Source organism: Schistocerca serialis, chromosome 9 (genome assembly GCF_023864345.2).
Source record: "Schistocerca serialis cubense isolate TAMUIC-IGC-003099 chromosome 9, iqSchSeri2.2, whole genome shotgun sequence".
NCBI classification, from domain to species: Eukaryota; Metazoa; Arthropoda; class Insecta; order Orthoptera; family Acrididae; genus Schistocerca; species Schistocerca serialis.
Window position 1 is genome coordinate 428,871,783 of NC_064646.1, and position 18,886 is coordinate 428,890,668.

At 39.8% G+C, this 18,886-nt stretch overlaps 1 protein-coding gene across 1 annotated transcript in view; it reads right to left on the minus strand.

Moving 5' to 3' along the window:
* Positions 1–18,886, minus strand: part of LOC126418608 (squamous cell carcinoma antigen recognized by T-cells 3) — an 85,223-nt gene that overhangs the window by 2,879 nt on the left and 63,458 nt on the right. Inside the window, exons 12-15 of the mRNA XM_050085441.1 lie at positions 12,507–12,721; positions 11,964–12,111; positions 11,643–11,776; positions 814–971 (exon numbers count right to left, since the gene is read on the minus strand). Of these exons, the coding sequence (XP_049941398.1) occupies positions 814–971; positions 11,643–11,776; positions 11,964–12,111; positions 12,507–12,721 (655 nt within the window). The remainder of the gene's footprint in view (positions 1–813; positions 972–11,642; positions 11,777–11,963; positions 12,112–12,506; positions 12,722–18,886) is intronic.

Below are 18,886 nucleotides of genomic sequence, written 5' to 3' on the forward strand. Positions count from 1 at the left end.
AGTAACTAATGCTCATTACCTACACAGTGTCTATATTAAGCAAATCTGATTTTCATCCTCATAGTGGTGCTATTAGCACCAGTCTTATGCAAATGGTGCAAAATTTTAATAGAGCATATTTCCGATGTAGAAATATGCCTTCCAACTTTTGTTCATGTCGCATAACTCCTTCTTGGTGACGCATCCCCCCCCCCCCCTCCCCCTCAATGTATTTATCGAGACTCTCATGCATATTCAGCTCTGTTTGTAAAAGAGGCACAAGAACAGACACAGAATCACAGTCCAATATCCCCAATGTCCATTTCATGCAGGATCCTAGAACACTACCCTTGATGGGTGGGGGAAAAAAGCTTTTTTGTCCCCATCCCCCTCCCTGACACAATGCCTACACCATACTTTACGTTTAATACACTACATAACATAACATGTTTTGGACTAGGTTATCATCAGAGCCATGATAAAAACTTTTATGCTCAGTAAAATGTAAAGGCCATGTGTACTTCCAAGAAGATTGGTAAGTGCACTTGTCTGTGGTATATAAAAGTACACTTAGCATTATTGTGGTGATGCATATCAAAGTTTGCTCAACTTGAATCTGTTAATGGCCTGGGTGGAAATATATTATTGCATGTAATAAAAATTGTGATCTAGACCAAACACTGAAATAAAATATGATTGAGAAGATGCGGTGGAGGTAAACTCAAATTAAGCTGCTCGATTACAGATACAAAGATGATTATCACTGACTGAAACTAGTAACTATCGCAATCAAAGACTGGAATAAAGAATACTTTCTGTTAATTAGTCACTTACGGCTTTACAGCTTCAGAAGCAATAGGTGCCACTAGTTCTGCTGCTGTCGGGGCTGCGCCCTTGTCTCTCTTCTCTGGTGGTCTACTGAAGGCCACAGAGATAGTATGACCTGCAATAGTCATTGTATCTGTTGCCTGAAGTGCACGTGCTGCAGAAGCCTGCAAAAAAAGTGAAATGGTATCAGACATTTGAATAAGGGGAGGTAGTAGCTCTGAATCTTATCTAAATGTTCATAATTGCTAAACAATACCTGCAGGAGAGTGCCTGCTACCAGTGTTATTTCTTTCCCTACACATTTAATTCATAGATGACTCTGGTGTACACTTAGGTACACATTCAAATCCCTAATTTTGTCACTGTAATCCTTGTGTGGTATTCATGGAGATGAACATATATGTCCTCACGATATTTTGTGAAAATATGAGGATCACCTTTTAAGTTGTAACAAAAACAATAGAAGAAAATATTTTCTTGGTACATTGTTTTATTGTTGCTCAAAATATTCACCTTTAAAATTTATATGCTTTTACAGGCATTCAAACCAATTTTCCACTCTGCTGTTGATATCTCAAAAACATGGTTTTGGAAGGAATTATTTGTGTTGCAGCATTATTAAAGGCCTGGTCCCCTTCCTGATGCCACCACTCTGCTCAGGGGCAGAATTTGTGCATCCAATCCTTCCATGTCCCGAGTAAATCTCATGTTCAAATGTGAGAACGTTTTCTAAATGTTTGCATATTGTGAATACGAGGTGAGATGGGGGAACCAGTCTAGTATTTACCTTACTGGTTGTGAGGAAACTGCCTAAAAACCACATTGAGGCTGGCCGGCTCACCAGTCCTCATCATTAACAAAAGAGGCAGATTTAAGCTGAGACAGGCTCACCTCCCTATATCCTGGAAGAGGCACATTAATGCACTTGGGTATCTTTGCGGGTGAGCATTTCTTATAAGAATTGACACAAGCCTGTTTCCAAGCTTTGGCCAAGTTGTGTGAAATATATGGGAAACCTTCTTTTTCGCAGCTAAATGTTCACACAAAATAGAATGTTCCGAGCCTTTGTTGTGCCTATGGGCACCTCCATCTTACAGTACGTCACATGCCAGTTTTCTTCAGTCTTTTTGCGTACAATGTGAATGATTTTGAAACAGATTTTGGTTGAAGTTTACGAAATTCATGAAGCCATTAAATTTGTCATTGATGGATGCACAACCACAATGAAATTCCGCAAACCAATTGTAAACAGTCTTTTCTGAAGGTGATAAATTTGAACAGAGCAATTCAAAGGATTTTGTTGAGTTGAGTCTTTATACGAATACCCCAAGAAAAAATGGAAATTTCCTGTTTTTCACAACAATATTCCTTTAATCACTCACCATAAACAAACTAATTGACAATTTCTGAGTTGTCACCAACATAAAAATAACAAATTATAAATTTTAAAAGAACAGTAACGTCACGTCAGTAGAACTTAGGATTTCTCTGTTTGAACATCAAACTGATTGTTATCTTATGAGGAAGTTCACAATTTCATAACCAAAGAAAGAAATATGATATGTTGTATAAGGAGGCAGCAGAGCGCTAAACTACCATAATACCTGTATAAAAGTGGCACAGATGAAATCTAGCTTTCTATGTCCTATGCGTAGTTTGCATATACTGAGTGCTGTTTGCCTTAGGAAAAATTAGGTCTTTTGCAAACTACTAGGAATGATATATTCTGCTTCTTTATGGGGAAAGCAGAAGGAATGCTAAAAGTACAGTGAAGTTGTGTGTACGAAGTTGCCTTGACAGGCAGTGTACAAAAAGAATAATAAATTAGCAAATAGGCAAAAATGTAAGGCACTGGAATTCTATATAAAAGTTAAGGGGCAAACCTCCAATGAAAGGAGTGAATGAAATAGATGTACCAGCAACTGTGTCTCATAATCCATATGTTAGCTCCTGAAAAATTGCCATTGACTCCAGAATATGTTATTCCAGCGTTGTTTGCAGTTTGCTCATAATAGCTTCCACCTGTATCATGTTTCACATCATCAGAAGATTAACCACTGGAATTATAGAATAAGCATGGAATTCTGTCATTAATTTCTGATGTGATATCAGAACAAAAGATTCTTTCTTCAAAGAATTCTAAAGATGAAGCAAACATTACAAGAAGTTGAAATTCGAATATTAAGAAACATGCATTATAGGGCTACTGAGAATCCAAACTGGCTGAGACAGTCTGAACATCAGCAAACATTACAAGCTGTGGAAATTTGAATATAAGAAACATGCATTATAAGGCTACTGAAGATCAGTGGCAGTGGCGTGTGAATTTTCTGTATGGGATTACTGATCTAAACTTTACTGAAGAAAGCTTAATGGGCAACAGACAGGGTTTTTTATATTTATTTATTTTTTTATCTAATTGCTATCAGCTTTCCTACAGGAAGCACCACTAGAAATATATAGATTTATATGAAACCAGCATGAAGAGTGCCAGGCTCATTACTCGCTTGTGGCTAGCAAAGCCCTCACTTAACTCTTCCCTGGTTGCTGTACGGGATGTGAAAACATTAACAGCTGGCCTGTACATTCACCTAATTTGATGCCACTGGACATTTTTCCCTGAAGGTGAGTCTATGTACGAGTTCTGATGACCCAAAAGTAATTTAAAGTATTGTGTTGCTGCAGTGTGTGCAACATTATAAAAGGAATATTTTCAATCTGTCAAGAAATAATTGCACCAGTTACTGCAAATGTGTATTGTCAAAAATCTGATGTCATAAATGAAATGCTATGGAAATGCCTGTCACTACTTTCATTTATTTATTTGCTTATTTTTGGATGATGATGTAATTCTACAATGTAAATGTGTACCTCAAAATTAAACTCATGTTATTTCTTCGTTCAAATGAAATTATTATTCAACAATCTCTATAGCACAATTTCCAAAGTACAAATCAATCCAGTTTGTGACAATTACCTTGCGTTCAAGGCTCTGGCAGATACAATGGCAGAACTGTTATGGTACAGTAACTGTTGTATCATCATTAGATACTACATGTTCTGTCTTCCAGTTGGGGTGTCAATTCAACTACATGTAGCTATGTGTGATTAGTATAAATTCTGAAATAAACTTTTTTCCAACTATTCAAAATCTGTAATCAGCCTCTCTTAATTGCATCAAGCTGGAGTTCTCCATCAGCTAGACACAACTGTTCCATCCCACAATACCACCTTCAGCATACAGCAGCAATCAGTATGACATTCAAAATAGGTAAATCTCAAGTTCTAAATATTGTAATTTCTCTGAAATAATGTAACATACTTCAGAGAGTGAAATACGGTTGAATTTGTCTCTTCCAAATCTATGATACAAGAAACAGAAATTAACATATAGAGTAGATACCAACACCTCTGTAATTAATAAAGTTATGACAGGATACTATGCTTCATTTTGTGATGTCTTCTTTACAATTCATCTGGGTGAAAACAGAATCATACCTTAAACAGTTGCCGTTCACTAGATCAAAGGCCAGAATCAAATTCCTAAACAGACTTTCTTTTCTGTACTATCAGAGGAGGGGAGGACTGAGTTTAACGTCCCGTGTACTATCAGAATTATAGTTTTGTATCTGCAGTAACTCGCACAGTGATTACCACATTACTAAGCATCCCCATCTCCGGCAACTCATCCAGCAGTGGCTACTGCCGCTCGTCTGGCCAACTCAAAAGTATGCACGGCTGACATGTGGCCATGCAAACAGCATTACACCATTTCTGCATCACCATCGTCAAGGCTCATTTGCCATTCCAGGTTGGCCACTAGTAACAGCACCTGCTTCTCTAAATGCACATGCCGATGCTCAGTGTGCCAATGGGCACCCATTTGAACTATGGCAGCTTACTTGGACTGTGGACTAAGCTCCAAGCTTCACTACATTAGCTGATGTATATGATTGTATTCTTGTACTCTTCACTATGACTAGCTTGGGTCTACTACTGGACTTAGTTTTAGATTATTGTCTTTGGATCAATATTTGTCAGTGCTTGTACTTTTAGTGTAAATAAATGTTATCACTGTGGGCTGTCTCACTGTATAGTAATTGCTACACAAGTGGTGCAAGACGGAACAACTTGTCTTACGAGAAGAAAAAACTTCTTAGCCAAGATTGCAATAAAACGCTGTATTGTGGATGACCAGTTTCGGTAAAACTATGTTACCAGCATCAGATCTCCGTACAGGTTATTATCAAGACCATGTGCGAGATGCAGACAAAATCTTTGCATTAAATCCCCAAATGCACTACATATGAAAGGAATGATGTGTTGGCATGTCAAACGTAAAAGTTAAAATTACTATGTACACAAATTGTCACAATATTGCATCCAGTATTTCTTCTCTATGAAAGTAAATACAGATTGCTCCTTCACACTCAGTATGAGTAAACCAATGGAGCTTAGTGTACTCTGTTTTTTCAAACAGAAAATTCAAGAGAGTCAGATATGAACGATGATAAACAGTGCCATCAGGAAATAGTGCTCCGAAATTAAACAGTTTAGAATCAGTGCCACAATTTTTCTTAACACATCATGGATGATATCCCTTCGGCAGAAAATGTACTTCAAAGCCTCACCAGTTGGAAAACCTGTCACAGATAAAACAAATTCGGCAAGCCACATCACTACACTGGGAAGGTTTTTTTTTTTTTTTTTTTTTTTCCGGTAGTTGCAGATTGCAGCAGCATCTACAGCCGGCCAACCCACTACTGTTCCCACCATGCGAGGAATCAGTGGAGGACTGGGAATCATAAATAAAAGGGGCTCCAGCAGCACTCCGAAGCTTTTCAGGTAAATAATGCCAACACTATCAAAGCCCTATTCCTATCTTGGACCAAGCTACAAACTTATAGATTTTAATGTAAACTGGCCCCACTCACTGAACCCTTTCAGTTGTCATTTGAGGAAATGTGTAATTTACTAATTATATACTACCACCAGCATGCACATATGATTGCATCTAAGGTAGAATTTTATCAAAGTAAATAATACACTAATCAACGCACAGGGAGTAAGTAGGTGGCAGAACTGAATGGCCTTAGTCAATAGTGTCATTTCATCACTTCTGGAACATAAGGAATCATATGCTGACATAACAGTAAGGAGCATCATTATCTGTTCTGCCCCACATAAAGATGTTAGACATCAAGCTTACAGTTTGATGACCATCACTCGAACAAGTTCTAGCTCTCGCACAGGATTTCAAAGTTTTGCTTGCAGCAGACCAGCAATTAGAAATATTGGTGACGAATGAAGCTGCCGGCATGACAGAAGGCAGTTTAAGGCATCAGTAGACTTGGATGATGCAGAAGTAGTGGCAGTGCTGCCTGCCCATAAACAAGCCCCAACCCATGCATGTGCTGCAACAGGAAAAGTCAGAGCATTGTCCACTTCCATCTTGCTCAGCATGTTATAAGAAATGTTCCTGGGAAGACTGTCCCTACTGTTGGGCAAATTGCCACAAGTGCAGTAAGTCAAGACATTTTGCAGTAGTGTGTCAGTCTTCCACCCTTCAGTCTTGTCAACTGCAAGAACAGCCTATGGAAATAAACTTGAGCACTGCCATACAACCCCCCCCCCCCCCCCTCCCCCAAAAAAAATAATCATGGTGCACATCAATGCTCAAACAGTGCAGTTGCAAGCACTGGTGCTGGCACTTCGCTTATCAATACACAGATGTAATTGAAACTAGACAAACTTCCCGTCTCCAGCAACTCGATGCTTAGTAAACTACAACAAGCAAACCATTTCTATCAACAGTCAATTCACAACTGACAGCACATACAAAAGTGTTGTTTGGCAATTAATTTTTCTGGTACAAAATGGCAGTTCGGCGGAAAACCTATTTGGTCTTGACACCTTCATGTCATTTGGTTTTATTATCACAGATAGTGCTGACTTAGTATCAGATGAAGTACCTTTTCAGGACTCAGAGGTATTATGCAAGGAATCTGCCGACATCTTCTCTCGTGAACTTGCTTGTGCATGCTCAAATCTTCCACTCATTCTCACTTTTGCAGAGTGTGTCCTGTCCCACTAGCTCTCTGCGACCAAGTTAAAGAAGAATTTAAGAGACTAACACAACTGGATGTTATTGCACCGGATACATATAGTCTGGCATTCATCAAGAAGCATTCAGAAAATTGTGATTATATGGTGACTTCAAAACATCAGTAAATGCACAGACCTATATGGATTTATATCCGATACCACATCCAGATGAATTAATTGCCAAATTTGCTGATGGGAGATATTTCTGGGAAACTGATTTGGGCAAAACCTATCTGTAGCTTCCATTTGATGAGTTGCAGCACCTCCTTGCAGTCAACACTCCTTTTGGCCTGTTTAAATTAAGTGCTTAAATTCATGATCGCAAGTGCTGTTGCCATGTTTCAATGGTTTCTTGATCAAATAAGTATCAATTATCTTGATGACATCATAGTAATTCCACTGAGGTGCATCTCCGGTATCTTTTGTTCCACACACACGACACAGTGTAGGTTTACAGTGTAATAATCTTGGCAAATCTCAGTTCTTTCAGCCATCAATTAAATATCTGGGACATGTAATTTTAAAAGAAAGCATCAAATCGACGACCACTAATGTGGAAGCAATCCCAGCACTATCTCGACCAAAGAATGTCAAGAAAATGTTGTCTTTTCTTTGGTGGTTTCTTATGACAATAAGTTCATCCCCAGTATTTCCAAGATAGCTCATCCATTGAATCAACTACGAAAAAATGACATACCATTTGATTGAACATAGGAGTGTGACAGTGCCTTTCAAACTTTGGAAACTTGCCTTCAATCAGAGCCATATACCGTTTACAACCTGGCAAACAGTTGGTAGTGGCGGCTGACGACTTGGACTACCGGATTGAGGCTGTCCTTGCACATCAGTGCTCTGATGGGACTGAGCAAGCAATAGCTTACACCTCCAAGACACTGACAGCAGTTCAAAGGGCTTATTTCCAAATTGAAAATGAGGCCTTAGCCATTGTAACACACTCAAGAAATTTCACATCTTTATGTATGGGGTGAAGTTTCATCTGATAATGGACCATAAGCTGCTCATTTCCCTATTCTGCCCCTCATAAAGGCTCTCTGATAAAACGGCTTACAGACTGTAGCAATGGGCACTCTACTTTAGCAGATAAAATTATGAAATTCATTTTTGCACCATAGATAAACATGAAAATGCATATGTCCTCTCTTGGGTTGGGTTGGGTTGGTTGGGGGAAGAGACCAAACTGCGAGGTCATCGGTCTCTTTGGATTAGGAAAGGAGGAGAAGGAAATCGGCCATGCCCTTACAAAGGAACCATCTTGCCATTTGCCTGGAATGGTTTAGGGAAATAATGGAAAACCTAAACCAGGATGGCCAGACGCGGGACTGAACTGTCGTTCTCCTGAATGCGAGTCCAGTGTTCTAACCACTGCATCACCTCGCTCGATCCATCCTCTCTCGGCTACCAATTAGCCTCGATCTGTTATTCAACAAAGAAGAGATCCTGTGTTTCTACCTTGATGAGGAGGCGCACCTCACAAGCGATACATTCCCCATTGCGAGCAATTGCATCACAGCAGCCATGTGTGTGGAACAACATGTGAATCACAACATTCTGTTGGGGTGGCCAGAGTAGCTGTCACAAAGGCAGATCCACTTTATCAATATTTTCAGCTACAAAAACAGTTGCAATTGATTGATGGCATTGTGCTCCTGGCTACAGAATATGCGTCACCACGAGTATTCATACTCCTCTCATTACAGAATGACATTCTGCAGTTTCTCCATGTCGACCATGAGGGGGATGCACGATGAAGTGACCAGAACAAAAAAACTGGTGCAATGTCAGGATGTCATGTATACTTGCCAGGAATCAGCAAAGACATGGAACAGTTGGTCCAGTCATGCAATGGATACATCAAACAGCAAGCAGCTCCCAAGACGACGTCATCTCAAGGGCCTAAGTCTGCACCGTGAGAACGAATCCACTTGGACTTCGATGGCCCCTTTCTAGGAACAAACTGGCTCATTGTGATTGATGCATATTTCCATTTACCATATTTGCTCAGCCTCACGCCCATGACAGGGGACAGTACTGTCACATCCTAACAAAAATCTTTTCTATAGAAAATCTTCCCCAGACTTTGATGACATACAATTGTCCCCAGTTTCTATCACACATCTTTATGAAACTCTGCGTAACCAGCCTTTCACCCACAATCAAATGGTGAAATTGAACGTCTTGTGCACACCTTTAAATCTCTGCTCAAGTACATCAAAGACTGTTGGGCAGAAGATGCTTTAACTCAGTTTTTAATTTCTTAGAGAGCCACACTCACAGGTGATAGGAGCCTGGCAGAGCTTCTGCATGGCCACCAACAATGCATGATGCTTCACCTGCTGACACAAGCTCTGCACCTGGGGCCAGCACCACCAGTGCCTCAATTCCGTTCAGGCACCACAGTCTGGGTACATGCATTTGGTCGTCAGGACAGTTGGGTACCGCCAGCCATCCAGCAACAACAAGGGCACAAGGTGTTTATGCAGCAGATAGGGTACAGGGAAGCCCCTACCACCTCAGCCTACATGTAGACTGCCAGGCAGTTACAACCCCCTCACCAGTGGACGATCCCTCTCCTACCCTTTCCCCCTCACCTCCGGCCTCACCCATCCGGGCATCCCTCTCTTTTCCTCACCCTGTACTGTCCGTGCCTTCTGAGCCAGGAGTCTCACACAATATGTTCCAAGCCTTGGCAGGTGTTGACTATCTCAGCTCAGCCATCAGAGGGGGCCTGACTGCCATCACCCAGCAGCCCCCTCATCCCCACTCTACAGGCTCCAGTCATCACATGGAGTGCAGCAGCACACTGGACCTCCACCTCGGGAACCGTGGCTGGCGTCGCCACACTCCTACCCCTCTGTGGTGCAGTGGGGTCCCAGGGTGTGGAGATTGCATCACTAGCACTGGCGGCACAGCAGGCACCCTTTTCAGAACTCCTGTACCTCCATTTGCGCAGCGCCCACCCCTATCTGGGCCACTTACGACCTTACAGCTCATAACCAGCAAGGAGGGAGCTGATGGCGGCTCCACCATCTGATAGTACCATGGACATTGCATTCATGGGAGCCTATCAGAGTGACACAGCTGCCAACAAGTCGCCTCTCTCAAGCACCAAATCGTCCAGCAGTGGTTACTGTCACTCGACTGGCCGCTACTTGAAGTACACACAGTTGATGAGTGGCTGCGTAAACAGCATCATATCATTTCCCTCCCACCTCACCACACTACATCATCAAGGTCTTCCGTTGGCCACGGCCTCCATTCCAGATCAACCGCCAGCAATAGCACCTGCTCCCCTGTAGCAAGTCTGCAATACTGATACGCATGCTTATGCTACAGCATGCCAATTGGCACCCATTTGAATACAGCAGTTTACTTATGCCAAAGACTGAGATCCATGCTTTACTTTGTTAACTGCTCTGGAATGAACATCTTCTAGTACCCTGTGCTACAACTATCTTGGATCTACTACTGGACTTCCTTTTGGATTACTCTCTTTTGACCAACTTTTGGTGTTAATAAATGTTATCGTTACCAGTTGTCCCACTTTGTAGTAGTCACTACTGTATTCATTGTTTCTATGGACTATAGGCCTTGATCACATGGCTCTTTACATTTCTTCCCTCTTCGACACAGCATACTTATAAAGTATTTTCACAGCTGATTATAAACCTGATTTCGGAAAATTCTTCCATGGAATCTTAAGGGTTTCCCTTGGAATGATGCATGACTTTTCTATACATTTCACATTAACCTTTGCTGAAGCAACCCAGCTATCCACCAGCCCATTGTTTCCTTCTGGCATCCAGTTTCTGCTGTAAAACATACTGAAATGGAGTTTACACAACAGTTTCGATTACCAGATACAAACTATCATATTCAAGTATAAAATGTAGTTCAGAATTCTACAGCAAACTGGTGATGATAATACAAAATATTTATGTGGATTGGTTTTACAACTTTTATTTAACAATGGGAACAACTTAGGCTTTGTAAATACACATCTTGGATTTTCCAGTGGAAGACACAGTGGAGGTCCCACAATATTTCACCAAAATAACCACACGATATCTTCAGGTGGAGGCTGTTGCTGTGTTCTTAGTGTGATAAATTCTGCTACCACTGTCAAACGAGCATCACAGGTCGCTTCTTGCAGCAATGTACACAGCAACCACCACCATATGGTGATGTCAAACAGTTATTTTGATGAAATATTGTGGGACTTGGGAGAATTTTATCCAGCAGTAAACCTGAGCAGAGTATTTGCAACAGATTTGCCAGGAAGGCTTTCTTGCAACTGCACACAATAATTTTCACTGCAAGAGTAAACAGAACCATGAAGTGTACCATGAATAGTGTGTATTCACTACTAAGCCTGAAAGGAAATACAGTGAGTCAGCATGTTGTGTTTTCTGTTTAGAGATTATAGTTACCTTCTAGTTCAGCAGAGAAACAACCACCAAATATACAGATAATGGAAAATATTTGGGAAAGATGTAACTTTTCAGAAACGCACTCACAAATTATTAAAACAAAGAAAACGAATCATTTGGGACATCACATGATACCAAAACATATTGTATATTGCCAGTTATTGTGTGTGTGTGTGTGTGTGTGTGTGTGTGTGTGTGTGTGTGTGTGTGTGAGGGGAGGGGGGTAGATAAATAAAAAAAGCAAATGCTGCGATGAAAGAGTTTACAGCACAAAAATATTACCTGATCCTCAAACTCTACATAGGCGAGGCCTTTAGAGTGGCCATTCCTATACGTAACAAGGCGAACTTCTTTCAGTGCACCATATTGCTTGTAAATTTCTTCTAAATCTTCTTTTGTTGTTGAGAAGGCTAGTCCTAGAAACACAGAATTTTGAAATACTGTGGAATCACCAATAAATAACAGAATGACTTAAAAAAAAAAAAAAAAAGTCTTACACATAGCTATGAAATTAAAACATGTGAAAATATGAAGTGAACTGGAGTTACAGATCTGAGTTGTGAGCATGGTATTATATCAGTAATTCTGTATTAATATACAAACCTTTAACAAAAAGTTTATTCTTCTCCAGACCAGTATTGTACTTGAAGACAGGTTTGCGTGTGTGTTTATCAGGATCACATTTTGACACAAACACAGGCCTATTATTCAATGGTGTCCTGTCCTTTTTCAAAGCTTCTGATGCTTCAGCCTAAAATATTGATAAAATCAATTATTTTTATATAGATGTGATGTTCTGAAAATTCTATCTGGTAAACAGTACAAGAAAACTAAAAGAACTGCATTCATCATATGTTGTCGCACTGTAATACTTTCTAATTCAAGTCCACTTATCAATATAGTTAGTTTTTCACACAGAGTTTTATAATAATAATAATTGGACAATTGTGCATGTAACAAGGAGAAACTGAAGCAAGAAAGCAACAATACTCAATTTCCAGTTTTTTATCACTAAACAACTATTTTATTTGTCTTTAACAGACAAAAAATAGCAGGTAGTTCCTGAACCAGTTCTGGAGCATACAACTCTCATCATCAAATGAACATTTTAAACAATGCAGCAGAGGTTTAATGACTGGTACTCACTGTCGTGCTGAATTCAACGTAACAGTAGCCTTTAGAACGGCCTTTGTAATCTCGGACAAGACGGAAGTCTGTAATTGTGCCAACACCTTCAAATAATTTCCGCACAGCATCTTCTGTTTCAGTAAATGCGAGGTTACTGACAAATACTGTGCGATCATCCTTGGATGGGTCATGTGGAACAGTAACACCATGACTTTGTTCCTCTGACTCACTTTCTGTGGGAAAGATAAATCACATCATATATCAAATAATTGTTTAAGCACTATGGATCTGTTACATCTGTGAAGGCTCTCCAACTTATAAACATCATTACTGTAAATATCGACACCTTAAATGAATGTCACAATCTTTTCACTTAATGAGGCTGAAGAGCATGCTCAACAAATTTAAAGTTGGTGTCAAGTACTTCAAAAATTTAGTTAATGAACAAACTCATCTGTAGCACATTTGCCATCATCAGACTCTTTGTCAATCTCTTTCATTATCAACAAATTTGCTAGCCATCACTACAAAGCTTGTTGGCATTAAGCATTAATTGTATATAGTTGACAATCCAGGCCTCGAAATGGTAATGGTTCAAATTAAGTTAATGCTAGTAACATCTTGTGTAAGTGCAGTGTATTTACACTGAACTGTGCCACAGAGATTAACGTGAGAACAATGTTTTTATAACAACATAGGTGCCTTTCAGAGTGTTGTGTTAGAACCATCAGCATCCACATAAAAATTTACAGGGGAAGGAGCAGGGTGGAAGACTCTAAAATTGTAATTTCTGCATTTAAATGAGTTGGTTATTTTCAAGATGTGCCCTGCCACAATAAGTAAATTTTGTAGATGATACAAAAAAATTTACTGTACTCCAGACAACTGATGGTTATCCACTCACTTCCAGAAGTGCATGAGAGTTCTGTACTCAATAAAAACTCTGTGTTTCAGATTCCACCGTGGTGCACATCCCTCTCTCTTGCCCCACCTTGCAGACACCTGCGCTTGGATTTGTGTAGGAAATGGACAAACTTGTTACACATTTTGACTGAAGCCATCTTTATTATGAGAATTCTTATAATACTGAAACATGCAGTGCATATTAAACTGTTTTACAGTTTCTTTTTCTTTTTTCCCAAACTAATTAGATATGTATTGCCGATTATAGAAGCAATTAGTAACATATAACTTCCAAAGGATCTGAAGTAATAAAAAGCTAAGAGGAACAGAATTTAAAAGAGGAAGTATACCACAACATCTTTCTAAGTAGTGTCTGCCAGTTCAGGAATACTGTTTATTAAAGTTGAAAGAGGATTGTTCACTGATGTCAAGTCCTAAGTTTAGTCATCTTCTCAATTATAGTTATGATGATTTTAGTTGTTTTCTCAAACCGTGTTCCAATCTTCAGTTGCCTAGTACGTAGTGAGCATAATGTTTATGACTCGTGCACAGTCTTGTAAAAGCACATTGTCACTGAGACTTAGAGGCAAACATTGTTTAAAGTCTTCTACAACTCCTTGGTCCATGGCTTGAATTTTACTTGTATGAGGTATGTTCAGAACTTAAGTGTACTGTGACTATAATAGGCTGTCCTTTTTTTTATTTTTTAGTGTTAGCAACAATGAGTGGTGGAGAGGGGGTTCCCAGACCAGAGAGAGCATCCTAGGAACATGGCAGCGTGTAAACTCATGTTGTAGTGTCCAGTTGCATGAAAGATGTCACTAAGAAATCCCACCAAGTGGGAGCCAAGTGGTGTGATCTGCTTCCTACCTGTGGAGTGAATAACAGGTGCTAAAATTTTTTCGCAAATCAAAATGGTTATGGCGAAGATGTTATGAACAGAGTGAGCGTGTGTAAGTGGTGTAAAAAGTTTGGCGGAGCCAGAACAAACTTTCATGATGAACAGATGAATTGAAGACATTCCATTTTGGCTGATTACTTGGTGTGAAAAATCGAGGAAACTGTCTGTGAAGACCACGATTGACACTGAATGACATTTCTGCAATGTTTGCACATCAATCCAGCACTCTCTTACACGAGACACTCACAGAAATGTTGGGATACTGGAAATTGTGCACAAGATGGGTCCCAAAGCAGCTGACAGAGCAGCATAAGAAAAATTGGATCATAGCACCCATGAGTTTCTAGAGCAGCTTTAACTGGAAGAGAAGGATTTTCTGAGCTCTATTGTGACCGCTGATGTAACGTTAGTGGCTCATTACATGCCTGAAGCAAAAAGACAGTCATCACAGGGCCTCACACCAATTCCTCATCTGCCAAAAATTCAAAAGCACAATTTCAATGCAAAAGAATCACGGCTTCAGTCTTTTGGGACTGAAAGTGCAACATTCTGGTCAAATTTCTGCCTCAGGAGATCATCACCACACAAAGATATTGTTAGAGGAGGACTTAAAGAAGTTTGTGCCATGGTTCACCAGATGCGTTGAATTGAATGGCAATTGTGTGGAGAAACATTCACCAAGTTTTTCTATAAAAAATACAAAAATCTATTACACTTATTTCCTAACATGCCTCTCATCTTGGGTGGGAGATACTTTGCAATTATTCTCCCCCTCCCCCTCTCCCCACTTTAGATATATTTCCACTTTGATGATTTTGGTAAAACACAGGGAGCCTTTTGGAAGAATTTTTACAGTGTTCTTGCCATGCGTGTAGGTGCACCTTACAAGTGTAATACACCAAATATTCTGCGTGGCATGGATTCGATAAGTCCTTGATAGATTTCTGCAGGTATGTGGCAACTGATTTCTACGTATAGGTCATGCAGTTACCATAACTGAGCCAGTCAATAGTTTGCGAGTGCAGAGCTGGCACCTGATAGTGTCCCAAAATGTGTTCCACTAGGTTTATACCAGATGAATTTGGTAGCCAAGACATCAACGTAATTCACTACCACGCTCCTCAAACCACTGTGGCACTACTCTGACCTTGTGACAAGAACCCTAGTCTTGCTGGAAGATACCATCATCATCAGGGAACATGTCAAGCATAAAATGGGTGCAATTAGTGTTCACATAGCCTACAGCTGTCATGACTGTAACGTAATACTGCCCTCACTGGCCTGCATCCATGGCACTGTGCATATTTTGAGCACCCAGTCACTTGTATGTGGCAATTCTAGACACAACCGATGATGTGGTTTAACAAGAAACATGATTCATCTGAACAGGCATCAGGTTTCCATTGATCCAGGTTTCCAATGATCACATGCCCACTGCATCATATTTGACAATTTCATTCAGTCAAAATTGGAACAAGTAGGAATCGTATGCTGCAGAGTCCCATGGTCCACAACGGGCACTGAATGTGTGCTCTAAAACATGTTTTCATACACCAGCACTGTATTCCATCATCAGATCTGCCACAATTCGCTGCCTATTCTGCTTTTGTTGCCTACTCATGGTTTCCTTTTCAATTGATGCTCACGACAGTAGCAAGCGAACAGCTGACCAACTTCACCATTCTCGGCTCCTTATTCTCAGGTGTCGGGCTGTACAGAGTGTATAGATGGACAAGGAAAAAAAATTCCCGGATTTTTCCCGGATCTCCCGGTTAAAAATACATTTTCTCCCGGGTGAAAGAACACTTCTTCCGTGTTAAGTGGCAGTATACTTTCCGTTGAAACAGTAAAACTTATCAATCCTTTGAATGGATATGGTTTTATACAGCAGCGTAGAGTTTAGAAAATGAAAGTCAGGGGGGGTGACACGTTTTGGAAAAGATCTTTGATGTGCAGCAACATGTACGCTGCATATTTTTGTATTACAAAAGTATACATTCTAATTCCACCAACAGGAAAAGTTAATGGTTTAAGTTAATATATATAGTGTTGCTACAAGAAAAGCAAAGCTTTCCCATATAATATTTGTCTCGAAGATTAATAAGCTACAAGAGAGGTAAGCTTTCACATATAATGTTACACTTTAAGATACATCACACAAATACGCCAGTAACATTTTTAATACCGACGTAAATCTCTGATCTTCTGGGCTCGAAATACTTCTAAATGGCTCGTCATCAAAGAGTTGATTTTTAAATGAGAGCAAACGCTTTGTGATTTAAGAAATTCATCGCACATTCTCGCACATCATCTTGCGTTAAAGGAAATTTACTTTGAAAATAACGCTTTTCGAACCACAATTCGCAATATTTTCCCGCGACCTGTTTAGATTCATTTCTTCAGTTGCCAGAGAGCGCCAGATAAGAGGCGTTACCACACTTGCGCAGCTACGGTGACGTGGGAAGCCCGTATTCGTACGCGTAAAACATTAGAAGATCTTTCTTACATTTTGTCCTAAAAGAAACAACACATCAGAAGATACTCCAAGAGCGTCGGAATTTCGTGAACCATACTAAAATGCATAGTTTGCCTTAAACATACTAAAATGCATAGTTCACCTTAAAGCGCACATTTGTATGTCCAGATTACCAATGGTGTAGGCCTCGATCTGATATCACGCTTTTCAGTGTGGTTTTCGGCACGTACTGTATTATGTTATGTTTGGTTCTTTATTATGGTGTAATGCCATACGTGCTAGAAGATGAAAACGTGCATTTGAAATGCAGCGAACAGTTGAAACTAGCCAATAGTGTGGAATTAAACACTTCGTTTCAAATAAATTTACTGCCTCAGCAGGAAAGCTTAATAAAAGCCAAATTTCTTTAGCAAACTGAATAAATAACTTTATTGTTCTGCAAGGCGATTAATGCTCGACTGATAGAAAGGTGGAAATAAAATAAAATCTGAAACTAGTAACATATTTTAGCCTTCCGTAATTATGTGAATGTATTTTCACTCACTCGATAGCTCCCAGCCACAGAAATCCGTCTTGTTTTCATTTGACATGAGAGCAGTAAACGAAGAGGAAACAGAAAAATCACTAAATGTAAACGCAGGTCACGTGAAGACTACGCCCACCCCCATCCCCCTTCCACTATAACTCAGACTGCTCTGCGCATCAGAGAACGTAAAAAAAAACTTTTTTTTTAAAAAAAACGGCTTTTCAAAAAGAAGTTCATTTTGTAGCACACATCTTTATGAAGAGTGTGATACAGAAAACATATATCTTCGAGGGAACGTAAGAGATGTTATTTGGTCTTAAGTGTGCCGAAGTGCAGTGCCACGCCTGTTCGAATAACATTCTTATACGGCACAACACTGTATTTCGCTCCATGGAACTCAGACGTGTATATTTTGTAATGGACGCCATCAAACTATTTCAGGGCAGTGGAAATTAAAATGTCCTGTAGTGCCTCTCCTACTCCCAGTCGGCCGGTTTGACACCTTGCCCCTTTTAAAAATAAAAAAAAAAAATTAAAAAAAAATCGCAGTTAATACTGGATGGGATTATTTGTAACCAGGAGAACAAGCACTGTTTATTGCCTATTAGCTTATAACTGCTCTTCTGAGTGACATAAAATTAAATATAGGGTACCTAAAACCAGTAAAGACAAGAGACAGGCAAGTCGGTACACATTTACTCAATCCTTAGGTCCTAGCGATATTTCTCTCTGACCATGCTACAGCCTTACATGGCGTGCTTTCCTTTCTGCGAAAGAACTATTACCTCATCAAAGTTCGTCAACATGAAAAATCGAAATGATGTTGTCTAATACTGAAAAAGCTGTTAGTACAAATAGTACCAAAGACTGATGTGGTTTCTCGATCTGATTACGTCTATTTTGTCACCGTGTGCTGGATAAAACAAAAATAGGGCTTTCTAATATTGCAGCAATTGTAACACACACCAAATAAGCGTGACTGTTTTGGCAATAATGATCATTATAATAGTATGACAATATAATTCACGAAGTACCAATACGAAATACCTATTTGGCCTACAACAATCAAATAGCTTTACGTCAGTAAATAGTTTCACAATTCATTCATACGCTACTGTTTCTCATGCTCATGACCGAAAAGTAGTAGAATGAAATTTTTGCATAAATTTAGAATTGTCATATTCTTCCATAATTTGTGTGATGTCCCCGTTTCTTCTCCTTCCTCATCCTAACAAACAATCTTGTCATCACTAATTCTGTAAATATTCCAACCACTGTCAAAAATCATCCTTTGGTTAACTTTACTAACCCTGCCACAATGACCGGTTTAGTTATTCAGCGATTATTCTCCGGTTAGGCGTTATTATGTTTTCAAAAAATGGTTCAAATGGCTCTAAGCACTATGGGACTTAACATCTGAGGTCATCAGTCCCCTAGACTTAGATATACTTAAACCTAACTAACCTCAGGACATCACACACATCCATGCCTGAGGCAGGATTCGAACCTGCGACCATAGCAGCAGTGCGGTTCTGGACTAAAGTGCCTAGAACCACTCGGCCATAGCGGCCGACTATTACGATTTCGTACAA